The sequence below is a fragment of the Salvelinus alpinus genome, chromosome 5, assembly GCF_045679555.1.
Source record: "Salvelinus alpinus chromosome 5, SLU_Salpinus.1, whole genome shotgun sequence".
Lineage (NCBI taxonomy): Eukaryota > Metazoa > Chordata > Actinopteri > Salmoniformes > Salmonidae > Salvelinus > Salvelinus alpinus.
Window position 1 is genome coordinate 96789781 of NC_092090.1, and position 12363 is coordinate 96802143.

General features: G+C 45.2%; 1 protein-coding gene across 3 annotated transcripts in view; it reads right to left on the reverse strand.

Moving 5' to 3' along the window:
• Positions 1-12363, reverse strand: part of LOC139577306 (trichohyalin-like) — a 38809-nt gene that overhangs the window by 25448 nt on the left and 998 nt on the right. The window contains exons 2-7 of one of the 3 annotated variants that reach the window (XR_011675255.1): positions 11397-12284; positions 11143-11211; positions 10942-11016; positions 9823-9900; positions 7578-9113; positions 6222-7127 (exon numbers count right to left, since the gene is read on the reverse strand). Coding sequence is in view for 1 of the 3 variants with exons in the window: in XM_071404315.1 (XP_071260416.1) it covers positions 7855-9113; positions 9823-9900; positions 10942-11016; positions 11143-11211; positions 11397-12276 (2361 nt within the window). In the remaining 2 variants the exon portion in view is untranslated. Of the gene's footprint in view, positions 1-6221; positions 9114-9822; positions 9901-10941; positions 11017-11142; positions 11212-11396; positions 12285-12363 lie in introns of those variants that run through there. The other 2 variants (XR_011675254.1, XM_071404315.1) reach the window with 2 other exon arrangements.

The following is a 12363-nucleotide window of genomic DNA, read 5'->3' on the forward strand; positions in this document are numbered from 1 at the left end:
TCCCAGCACCACCCCAGACTCCACCTGTTAGGTTCTGTCTTCCTGCTCCCAGCACCACCCCAGACTCCAATTGTTAGGTTCTGTGTTCCTGCTCCCAGCACCACCCCAGACTCCACCTGTTAGGTTCTGTCTTCCTGCTCCCAGCACCACCCCAGACTCCAATTGTTAGGTTCTGTGTTCCTGCTCCCAGCACCACCCCAGACTCCACCTGTTAGGTTCTGTGTTCCTGCTCCCAGCACCACCCCAGACTCCACCTGTTAGGTTCTGTCTTCCTGCTCCCAGCACCACCCCAGACTCCACCTGTTAGGTTCTGTCTTCTTGCTCCCAGCACCACCCCAGACTCCACCTGTTAGGTTCTGTCTTCCTGCTCCCAGCACCACCCCAGACTCCACCTGTTAGGTTCTGTCTTCTTGCTCCCAGCACCACCCCAGACTCCACCTGTTAGGTTCTGTCTTCTTGCTCCCAGCACCACCCCAGACTCCACCTGTTAGGTTCTGTGTTCCTGCCGGGGGTTTTGGTATAGCTTACCACACTCACTGCTGTAGGCTATTTTATATTGACGCTTTTGTTGGTCAATTTCTTCAACAGATGATCAGGTCTATATAATTATCAAACATACATTAGTAATGGAAAGGAAACACATACTCTTTGTTTAAGTATTAAAATTCTCCTTTAGTAATACAATTGTAGGCAGAAGTTGGTACAGAGGACAGTATATGATAGCTCTCCCCAGGTTCTGCAAAATGTCTAAGACGTCCTGTAACTCATATAGCCTCCCCAGTCCTCCTCGCGTGACTTTCCCTGGCAACAACATTTTAATACATCTAACCTCCCCTTGACAGCAGCAACCATCTTATCAGCAGTTAAGATCTCAGAAGTGGGTTTGACTGAAACTTGACCTTTCATCACAAGTATCGGGTCATAACAAGGTGAACGAGTCCAAGCATCTTCTGACAGGTGGCTGTTTTCATCAGGCCTGCGGCAGCCTTGTGTTCTCAGACAACCAGTCGTATTGTCAGAACCTCAGATAGCCAGGTGGGGTCCAGACAGGAGGAGTATGAACGTAGACTGGTTTCTACCTTCTGATAGTGTCTGAAGGGCACAACACTCAGAACAGGTGTTAATACACACACAGAGGTCTCCTAGAAGAGGAGACCTTACAGTTTATCATAACACCATTTATTAACCCTTTAAAAGGTATAAGGCCTTGGTTTAACCCCTTCACTTTGCTTGGGCAGTGAGCTTCCCTGAATGAGCAGAGCCTATATCCCCAAGGCATTATTCATTACTAAATAAATGGTTAAATGTATTTCTACGTGCTGTTTTCTTTCTGAACTGGTTTTAATTACCATTCTAGAATTCAACAATGCTGTGGTATAAATATATTTATAACTTAACACTGACAGTAATGCATATTGTAGTCAATAGAGGAGAGAAGACAGAGGGGGGTCTCTCATCCAGAGCAGCCTGATGGAGGGCCCTTTAAGATCAAATACCAGGATGGGAGGGAGCGGATTAGGAGATTCCTGCTCTTTGAATCCATTCAGGTAAATCATTAATTTACTTGTTGATAAACTCACTACTATTAATGTACATTTCAGGCTGAATTACAATTGTTAATGTTGTTCTTTTGTTATATAGATGTTGTTTGAGTTAGTGGGGGAGGATGATGCCTGGAGTGAGGTTTTTACCCTCCATGCAGCAGCGGGCTTCACAACCCTGAAGAGCACCATTAATGGGTCATTGGAGGACCATGACATTAGGGAGTCCACAACACTGTATGTGTTGTGGTTGTCTGTGGAGGATGTACAGGTCACTAGCATGACAATACTTAATAATAATGTATTTGATGTTTGTATCGGACTACATTTGAACTACTTGATAGTTATAACCTTTGTGTGTGGATGTTTCTGTTCATTTACAGGCAATCCTATCGCCTCATCTCTCACCTGCCCCCTCTCAACACCTCTCACCTGTCCCCTCTCCCCACCTCTCACCTGTCCCCTCTCCTCACTTCTCACCTGTCCCCTCTCCTCACCTCTCACCTGTCCCCTCTCCTCACTTCTCACCTGTCCCCTCTCCTCACTTCTCACCTGTCCCCTCTCCTCACCTGTCCCCTCTCAACACCTCTCGCCTGTCCCCTCTCCTCACCTGTCCCCTCTCAACACCTCTCGCCTGTCCCCTCTCCTCACCTCTCGCCTGTCCCCTCTCCTCACCTCTCGCCTGTCCCCTCTCCTCACCTCTCGCCTGTCCCCTCTCCTCACCTCTCGCCTGTCCCCTCCTCACCTCTCGCCTGTCCCCTCTCCTCACCTCTCGCCTGTCCCCTCTCCTCACCTCTCGCCTGTCCCCTCTCCTCACCTCTCGCCTGTCCCCTCTCCTCACCTCTCGCCTGTCCCCTCCTCACCTCTCGCCTGTCCCCTCTCCTCACCTCTCGCATGTCCCCTCTCCTCACCTCTCGCCTGTCCCCTCTCCTCACCTCTCGCCTGTCCCCTCTCCTCACCTCTCGCCTGTCCCCTCTCCTCACCTCTCGCATGTCCCCTCTCCTCACCTCTCGCCAGCCTCCTCTCCTCTCACCTCTCGCCTGTCCCCTCTCCTCACCTCTCGCATGTCCCCTCTCCTCACCTCTCGCCTGTCCCCTCTCCTCACCTCTCGCCTGTCCCCTCTCCTCACCTCTCGCCTGTCCCCTCTCCTCACCTCTCGCCTGTCCCCTCTCCTCACCTCTCGCCAGCCTCCTCTCCTCTCACCTCTCGCCTGTCCCCTCTCCTCACCTCTCGCATGTCCCCTCTCCTCACCTCTCGCCTGTCCCCTCTCCTCACCTCTCGCCTGTCCCCTCTCCTCACCTCTCGCCTGTCCCCTCTCCTCACCTCTCGCCAGCCTCCTCTCCTCTCACCTCTCGCCTGTCCCCTCTCCTCACCTCTTGCCAGCCTCCTCTCCTCTCACCTCTCGCCAGCCTCCTCTCCTCTCACCTCTCGCCAGCCTCCTCTCCTCTCACCTCTCGCCTGTCCCCTCTCCTCACCTCTCACCAGCCCCCTCTCCTCTCCACTCACCTCCTTCATCACCAACCTTTCCTTCCCATCACCCCTCACCCTGAATGTCCTCACTCTTTTCCTCTTTCCACTCCTCACCTTCTAACTCATTTTCTCCTCCTCCCTCACCTTCACCTCCCTCATCTCCATCACTTATGTTTTAGTGGTGTGTGTTTGGAGTATTCAGGAGTTGTGTTTTAGTGGTGTGTGTTTGGAGTATTCAGGAGTTGTGTTTTAGTGGTGTGTGTGTTTGGAGTATTCAGGAGTTGTGTTTTAGTGGTGTGTGTGTTTGGAGTATTCAGGAGTTGTGTTTTAGTGGTGTGTGTGTTTGGAGTATTCAGGAGTTGTGTTTTAGTGGTGTGTGTGTTTGGAGTATTCAGGAGTTGTGTTTTAGTGGTGTGTGTGTTTGGAGTATTCAGGAGTTATGTTTTAGTGGTGTGTGTGTTTGGAGTATTCAGGAGTTGTGTTTTAGTGGTGTGTGTGTTTGGAGTATTGGCGGGCACTAGGAACTCTGCTCCCTCTCGTGTGTGTGTGTGTGTGTGTGTGTGTGTGTGTGTGTGTGTGTGTGTGTGTGTGTGTGTGTGTGTGTGTGCAGGGTAGGGGGCATGGTGTAGTAGAGAACATAGCAGAGCAGACCCCAGGTCTCAGACAGCTCTCTGTGTTTCCTCTGTAAGGTCTGATTCTGATTGGTTAGAATAAACACATTACAGGAATTTTACAAGATGCTCCGCTTGGTGGCTGAATTCAGAGCTGAAACTTTGCTTTGCACAAACTCTGCTTGACAGATCAGAACGTTACAGAGCGCTGAAAACATGACTGTCTGAACCAAACCTGTGAGCCAGAAGATGGGCTTTTAGCCAGATTGTTGTTGAAAAACAACATCTATAAAGTATTACTGAAAGCAGAAAGTCAGGTACCCAAGCTAACATTCAACTACAGTACATAGAAACATCATTCTGGCACTATGGGGACACTATTTAAATCCAATGCCGTCAGTACAGAATGTCTCTTTTCAAAGTCCTGGTGGAGATGGAGAGAGCTCTCAGGGCCAGAGAGAGTGGTTAGTTGATGTTGAATGTAGTAGGTTATCATTCCATGTAAAGTGCATTGAGCCTCAGTGAAAAGCTCTGTATAAAAAGCATGTATTATTGTTAAGGCGTGGCTGCCACTTCCTGTCTGAGAGTGTTACGGGATTTTTGTGTTTAATGACTAAAATATGTATACATTTGACTTAGAATTATAACTAAACAGAATACTACTATAATACTGTAAGAATGAATCTTATTATAATTATAATGTTGAATGTTATGTGTTCCTTGTTAGAAAGAATGGGTTTATCTTCAGACAGGCTAGAATGATGTCTCTACCCAGGGAGGGGAAAGACCTTGGGTTGGTTGCAGATAGTTGAACAGGTGGCAGACAGTAATGAGGCTGTGAACTGTATTGCCATTGTATTCTAGAGGAGGATGGACATTAAAACCTATGACATCATCTTTATTATATAACCTGATGTAAAATGTATTATGATCAGTACTCTCGAGAATAAACGCTATTGATTGATTGATTTTAAGACTGGTATCTGTCCATTTTATGCTGATAATTATCTTACAAATTCTTATTTATGGGCAGAGTGTATTAATTGAATTGGTTAATAAACACAGGAATGAAATTCCTTTAACAGAGAGCCAGTGTTAGACTTAGACATGTCTGTGTATAATGTCATCACACAAACCCCAGCATTCAACACACACAAACCCCCCTGTCCTGAATAGACTGTGTGTGTATGACAGGGAGTCAGACAGGAAATCAAGAATATGCTTCATTGATGTTCTGAAGACAACTGACTATAAATGAACATTTATAACTTTCATCAGAAGTAACTTCACAAACCATTATTATATGTTATTTATGGTTTCAGGAATTCCAGTGTCTTGACCCATGCTAATCCTGGTCAACAACACAACAGACAAATATCCCAACCACTCCAAGTAATAACATCACCAAAAGTAGTGGCCATGTTGACTTTTAGTCTCTGTCTCAATGACCTCATTTATATTCCACATGTCTGTACAATCACTTCAGAGTCTGGGGTCAGAAACCATGTGGAGTCTGGTCTGTAGACTCTCTCACTCTCCTCAACATTAAACAACTCGTACAGACAGATTGGGTTGGAACCAAAGGCTCATGTGGACCACAAGACTGTGTTAGCTTACACAAGTCTTCAGGTCTGAGATATGGTGACTTATTACACCAGCTTGGTTCACCGGACCACAAGACTGTTAGATTACACAAGTCTTCAGGTCTGAGATATGGTGACTTATTACACCAGCTTGGTTCACCAGACCACAAGACTGTGTTAGCTTACACAAGTCTTCAGGTCTGAGATATGGTGACTTATTACACCAGCTTGGTTCACCAGACCACAAGACTGTGTTAGCTTACACAAGTCTTCAGGTCTGAGATATGGTGACTTATTACACCAGCTTGGTTCACCAGACCACAAGACTGTGTTAGCTTACACAAGTCTTCAGGTCTGAGATATGGTGACTTATTACACCAGCTTGGTTCACCAGACCACAAGACTGTGTTAGCTTACACAAGTCTTCAGGTCTGAGATATGGTGACTTATTACATCAGCTTGGTTCACCAGACCACAAGACTGTGTTAGCTTACACAAGTCTTCAGGTCTGAGATATGGTGACTTATTACACCAGCTTGGTTCACCGGACCACAAGGAGCCATTTAAAGCTCTTAGGGAATCAGCCGAGTCCTTGACTACAAATCACTTTCAATGGAGATTCTTCATCTGTGTCCGGGAAACCAGCCCTTGGAGTTTTCTTGTAACCCGTTAAATAAATCCACCCAATCCTGAAGATCAGACAGTTGGTAACCTTTCACAAGACAGTGAATGACAGTTAGTGAATGTCTGGACAAAGGTCAGAGACTGTGACTTGTCCATTAAACACTAATGGTGTGAATGGGAGACACTGGATGTGTGTGTTCTGGTAACAGTCACTTCAAAGGTCCATGAACTTTAACAGAACCAGTGTCTCCATCCATTAAGTTCTCAGCTCCTCTCACATCTGTTTCTCCCAGGACCCTTCTTATCTGACTGACAGGTCAGAGGTCAGGGGTCATACCTGATACTGCTACTGTCACGGTTGTCGTAAGGACGGGACCAAGGAGCAGCGGATGTTGAGTTCCACATATTTATTTCAAAGTGAAACTTATGCAAAAAACAATAAATCAGAAAACGATCAACGAAACGTGACTACGTGGTGCACAAACACAAAACAATATCCCACAAACACAGGTGGGAAAAACAGTTACTTAAATATGATCCCCAATTAGAGACAACGATTACCAGCTGCCTCTAATTGGGAATCATACAAAAACACCAACATAGAAAATATAAACTAGAACACAACATCTACATTTTAAACTAGAATACCCCCTAGTCGCGCCCTGACCTACTACACCATAGAGAAACAAGGGCTCTCTATGGTCAGGGCGTGACAGTACCCCCCCCCCCCCCCCCCTCCCAAAGGTGCGGACGCCGCAAAACCTGAAACCAAATGTGGAGGGTAGGGGGGGGTGATGAGTGTCGGTGGCGGCTCCGGTGTAGGTCGTAGCCCCCCTCCCAGACCCCGGATCCGGCCATCGCGGAGGAAACATAAAGTTTCAACATGAAACATACAATTCGATTGTGCAATTTGATTGATTAAGAACAGGAAGTAGTGTATGGTAAATACAGCATGGTTCTCTCTGTTCAATAGTAGACCTCCTCAAACACTGAGTAAAAGTCTCACTCAGATCTCAGATCCGCCCGCTGACCTCCTGACCCCCCACAACCCTCTCCATTCTAAAAGGCTGCAGTGCAAAGGTCAATAATCTACGTTGGTTTGGAATTCTGTTTTACGTCTCATCAAGATCTTTACAGACCTCCCTCCCCTCCTCTAGACACTGTAAAGGGAGGGGGGGGGGGATACCTAGTCAGTTGTCCAACTGAATTTATTCAACTGAAATGTGTCTTCCGCAACTGACTTGCTCAGGGGCAGAACGACAGATTTTGACCTAGACAGGATCAGACAGTATTCTGACCTGTTTTCCCACCATGACACTCATCACAGGACAGACTATCACGTTGTTCTAGACAGGATCAGACAGTATTCTGACCTGTTTTCCCACCATGACACTCATCACAGGACAGACTATCACGTTGTTCTAGACAGGATCAGACAGTATTCTGACCTGTTTTCCCACCATGACACTCATCACAGGACAGACTATCACGCTGTTCTAGACAGGATCAGACAGTATTCTGACCTGTTTTCCCACCATGACACTCATCACAGCACAGACTATCACGTTGTTCTAGACAGGATCAGACAGTATTCTGACCTGTTTTCCCACCATGACACTCATCACAGCACAGACTATCACGTTGTTCTAGACAGGATCAGACAGTATTCTGACCTGTTTTCCCACCATGACACTCATCACAGGACAGACTATCACGTTGTTCTAGACAGGATCAGACAGTATTCTGACCTGTTTTCCCACCATGACACTCATCACAGGACAGACTATCACGTTGTTCTTACATTGTCAGATAAATATCATGTGATTATCTCTAACTTCTCCAATCCCTCCATGAACAAGTAATCTCATCTCTAACCTCGTTGTCAGACTAATTCAGTGAAATGGTGAACTAGGTTACATCTGCCCAGACATTCCTCAGATCTCCATCAGTTCTCCCTGTCTTCCTCCTCTCTCTTCTTCTACCTCTCCATGTATCCCAGCACTTCTTCAGGCTAGTTACAATAACTCATTTGCACATCTCCCACAGTCTATCTATCAGTCCCTGTATCTCTCCATCCCTTTCCACAATCGCTCTATCCTTCTCCTCCATCTGTCTATCCTTCTCCTTCATCTGTCTATTCTTCTCCTCCATCTGTCTGCTGAACTCCCTCTGCAACTTTGTCTGTGAGATCATGATGTTCCTCTGTAACTCAGGTAGGACTATCTTCATCATGTTTCTCTCTGCTTCAACTCTGGCCTCTCCTTCATAGTTCTCCATCATCTCCTCTATCTCCTGTCTGTGTCTCTCCTCCATCTCCCTCCTCTCATTCTCTGTCTTCTCTCTCAATCTCTCCAGCTTTCTCTCCATCTCCTCCCTCCTATCAGACTCCCTCTTCAGCTCCCTCTCCAGTTCTATTTTCTTCTCCTCATCCCTCTCTTCTTTCACCTGTCTCTCCAGTTCACTGGTTCTTTCACTGAGTGTTCTGATATCTCCCTCATGTTCCTGGATCACTCCCTCTATCTTTATCAGAGAGTCCTGGAACTCCTTCTGAAGCCTCTCTCTCAAGTCTCTCTCCTCCCTCTGTTTCCTTTCTCCTCTCTCTCTCTGGATCTTTCCCTCCATCTCTCTAACCTGGGTCTCTGCCTCCTGGTAGGTCTGACTGCTGTAGAATCTCTCTCTGTTTCCTGCCACCATCTCCTCTACCTGATCCAGCAGCTCTGATACCTGAGTGCCATGGGCCCTGTCCTTAATGTTGAGGACGTGGTACCTGCTCCCACTTTTCTCTACAAGCTGCTGGAGGTCCTGACTTCCAGCTTGGAGAAACTCCTCAATGCTCTGCTCTTTCAGGACATCATCATGGGTGAATAGAATCACAGTGTGGTCCCAACAACCCTCCCCAAACATCTCCTCTATTCTCTCCAGCACCCCTCTCTCCTCCCCCTTAGAGGGCTCCACTGGTATGACCAGGAGGAAGGTGTGGGGTCCCGGGGCAGACAGACGGACACAGAGCCCCACATCCTGTCTCATCTCCTCCAGAGAGAGTCCAGGACAGAACCAGTCTGGAGTGTCCACCATCACCAGCCGTCTCCCACACACGTCCCCCTCTCTCCTCTTACTCCTCTGGGTCACTGCAGAGGGGCTGGCCTGGGCCCCAAACTCCTCTCTGCCCAGGATGGTGTTTCCTGCTGCACTCCTCCCAGCCCCAGTCCTCCCCAGCAGCACCAGTCTCAGCTCAGACACACTGGGAGACACTGGGGAGTCTGGACTGCTGCTCTCTCCTCCCACTGTAACACAACACACAGCACTGATCAACACACTGACTTTCTGGAGGATGTACAACAGAGTCAAATATAATATAATCTACATCCATAACTCACTATCTGGAGGATGTACAACAGAGTCAAATATAATATAATCTACATCCATAACTCACTCTCTGGAGGATGTACAACAGAGTCAAATATAATATAATCTACATCCATAACTCACTATCTGGAGGATGTACAACAGAGTCAAATATAATATAATCTACATCCATAACTCACTATCTGGAGGATGTACAACAGAGTCAAATATAATATAATCTACATCCATAACTCACTATCTGGAGGATGGACAACAGAGTCAAATATAATATAATCTACATCCATAACTCACTATCTGGAGGATGTACAACAGAGTCAAATAAAATATAATCTACATCCATATCTCACTATCTGGAGGATGTACAACAGAGTCAAATATAATATAATCTACATCCATAACTCACTATCTGGAGGATGTACAACAGAGTCTAATATAATATAATCTACATCCATAACTCACTATCTGGAGGATGTACAACAGAGTCAAATATAATATAATCTACACCCATAACTCACTATCTGGAGGATGTACAACAGAGTCAAATATAATATAATCTACATCCATAACTCACTATCTGGAGGATGTACAACAGAGTCAAATATAATATAATCTACATCCATAACTCACTAAGTGGAGGATTAAACTCCATGCTGTGTGTCCTCCTCAGTGGAAGTGTGGGGTCTGTATCTGAGGTCTCTCCTCCCACTGTAACACAACATAGAGAACTGGTCAACATACTGACTCATCAGAGACACATTTAAAACATACTATAAACAAACTACAAATACATTACACATCATAGTGAAATATAGATTATTGGAGAAAATAGAGAATATCAAGATTGATGACAGTTTGAGACAACATGTATAACTCACTAAGTGAAGGATGGTCCACTATAGACTAGAAACAGTAGGAGACAACAGGACAATATTGATAACTCACTAAGTGAAGGATGGTCCACTATAGACTAGAAACAGTAGGAGACAACAGGACAATAGTGATAACTCACTAAGTGAAGGATGGTCCACTATAGACTAGAAACAGTAGGAGACAACAGGACAATAGTGATATCTCACTAAGTGAAGGATGGTCCACTATAGACTAGAAACAGTAGGAGACAACAGGACAATAGTGATATCTCACTAAGTGAAGGATAGTCCACTATAGACTAGAAACAGTAGGAGACAACAGGACAATAGTGATATCTCACTAAGTGAAGGATGGTCCACTATAGACTAGAAACAGTAGGAGACAACAGGACAATATTGATATCTCACTAAGTTAAGGATGGTCCACTATAGACTAGAAACAGTAGGAGACAACAGGACAATAGTGATAACTCACTAAGTGAAGGATGGTCCACTATAGACTAGAAACAGTAGGAGACAACAGGACAATATTGATAACTCACTAAGTGAAGGATGGTCCACTATAGACTAGAAACAGTAGGAGACAACAGGACAATATTGATAACTCACTAAGTGAAGGATGGTCCACTATAGACTAGAAACAGTAGGAGACAACAGGACAATAGTGATAACTCACTAAGTGAAGGATGGTCCACTATAGACTAGAAACAGTAGGAGACAACAGGACAATATTGATAACTCACTAAGTGAAGGATGGTCCACTATAGACTAGAAACAGTAAGAGACAACAGGACAATATTGATAACTCACTAAGTGAAGGATGGTCCACTATAGACTAGAAACAGTAGGAGACAACAGGACAATAGTGATAACTCACTGTCTGGAGGATCATCCTTGCTCTGTCTCCTCCTGACTGGGAGTATGGAACCTGTATCTGACGTCTCTCCAGGTTCTAAAATAATAGAACAACCATTTAGAATGGGAACATCTACCTCAGTGACACATGAAGGCACATAGACCTACTGAAGGGGAGTTCTGGGTTTCTATTGAAATGTTAAGTATCACATATCTCACTCACCAGTCATCTGGGCTGAGATCTCTCTTCTCAGTCTCTCTACCTCAGTCTTCACATCACATATCTGTTGAGCTGAAATAACAAAGGAGGACGAGGATCTGAATTCTGTGTTAAAGACTTTAGATAGAAATATGATGCAGAGGGAAAGTATGAAGTGATGTAAAACAATATTCACAACTCAGTGGAGAGTCGACAATAACCTGAGAATTGAGGAAAGTACAGAAGACTAAATGTATTAATGGTGTGAATAATCTTACCCAGTTCAGCATTTTCATTGTTGACATCCTCCACCTGTTTGTCTCTTTCCTTTAACTGCTTCTCTCTCTCCTCTAGTAGGTTATCTTTGTCTTCTACTTCCTGCCTCCTCTCTTTTAGTTCATTTGCTTTTCCCTCCAGCACTTTGTCTCTCTCTTCCAGCTCTTTCTCTCTCTCTTCCAGTAGTCTGTCCTTCTCTTCCAGTCTATAGTTTCTGTCCTCTAGTTGAAGGTCTCTTTCCTTTAGTTGGTTCTCTTTCTCCTCCAGTAGTTTGTCTCTCTCTTCCAGTAGTCTGTCCTTCTCTTCCAGTCTATAGTTTCTGTCCTCTAGTTGAAGGTCTCTTTCCTTTAGTTGGTTCTCTTTCTCTTCCAGTAGTCTGTCCTTCTCTCCCAGTCTATAGTTTCTGTCCTCTAGTTGAAGGTCTCTTTCCTTTTGTTGGTTCTCTTTCTCTTCCAGTAGTCTGTCCTTCTCTCCCAGTCTGTGGTTGCTGTCCTCTAGTTGAATGTTTCTATCCTTCAGTAGTTTGTCTCTCTCTTCCAGTAGTCTGTCCTTCTCCCCCAGTCTGTGGTTGCTGTCCTCTAGTTGAAGGTCTTTTTCCTGCAGTAGGACTCTGAAGTTCTCTACTTGGCTGTTCTTGTCCTGCAGGTTCTTTCTCAGTGTCTCTAGTTGAATGTCTCTATCCTTTAGTTGCTTGTCTTTCTCTTCCAGTTGGTTTTCTTTCTCTTCTAATAGTTTCTCCCTCTGTCCCATTATCTGGTTCTTCTCCTCCAGGAGTCTCTCTTTCTCTCTCACTTCCTGGGTCATATCATCCAGTTGTGTGTCTTTCTCCTCTAGTTGGTTCATCATCTCCTGTCTTAATTTCTCTTTTAATTCTTTTTCCATCTTCAACTCTGAGAGAGATCAATTAACATATTTAATAGGTTGTTTGAATAAGTATTGTATTAATTCATTCAATAGTATGCCTATAAA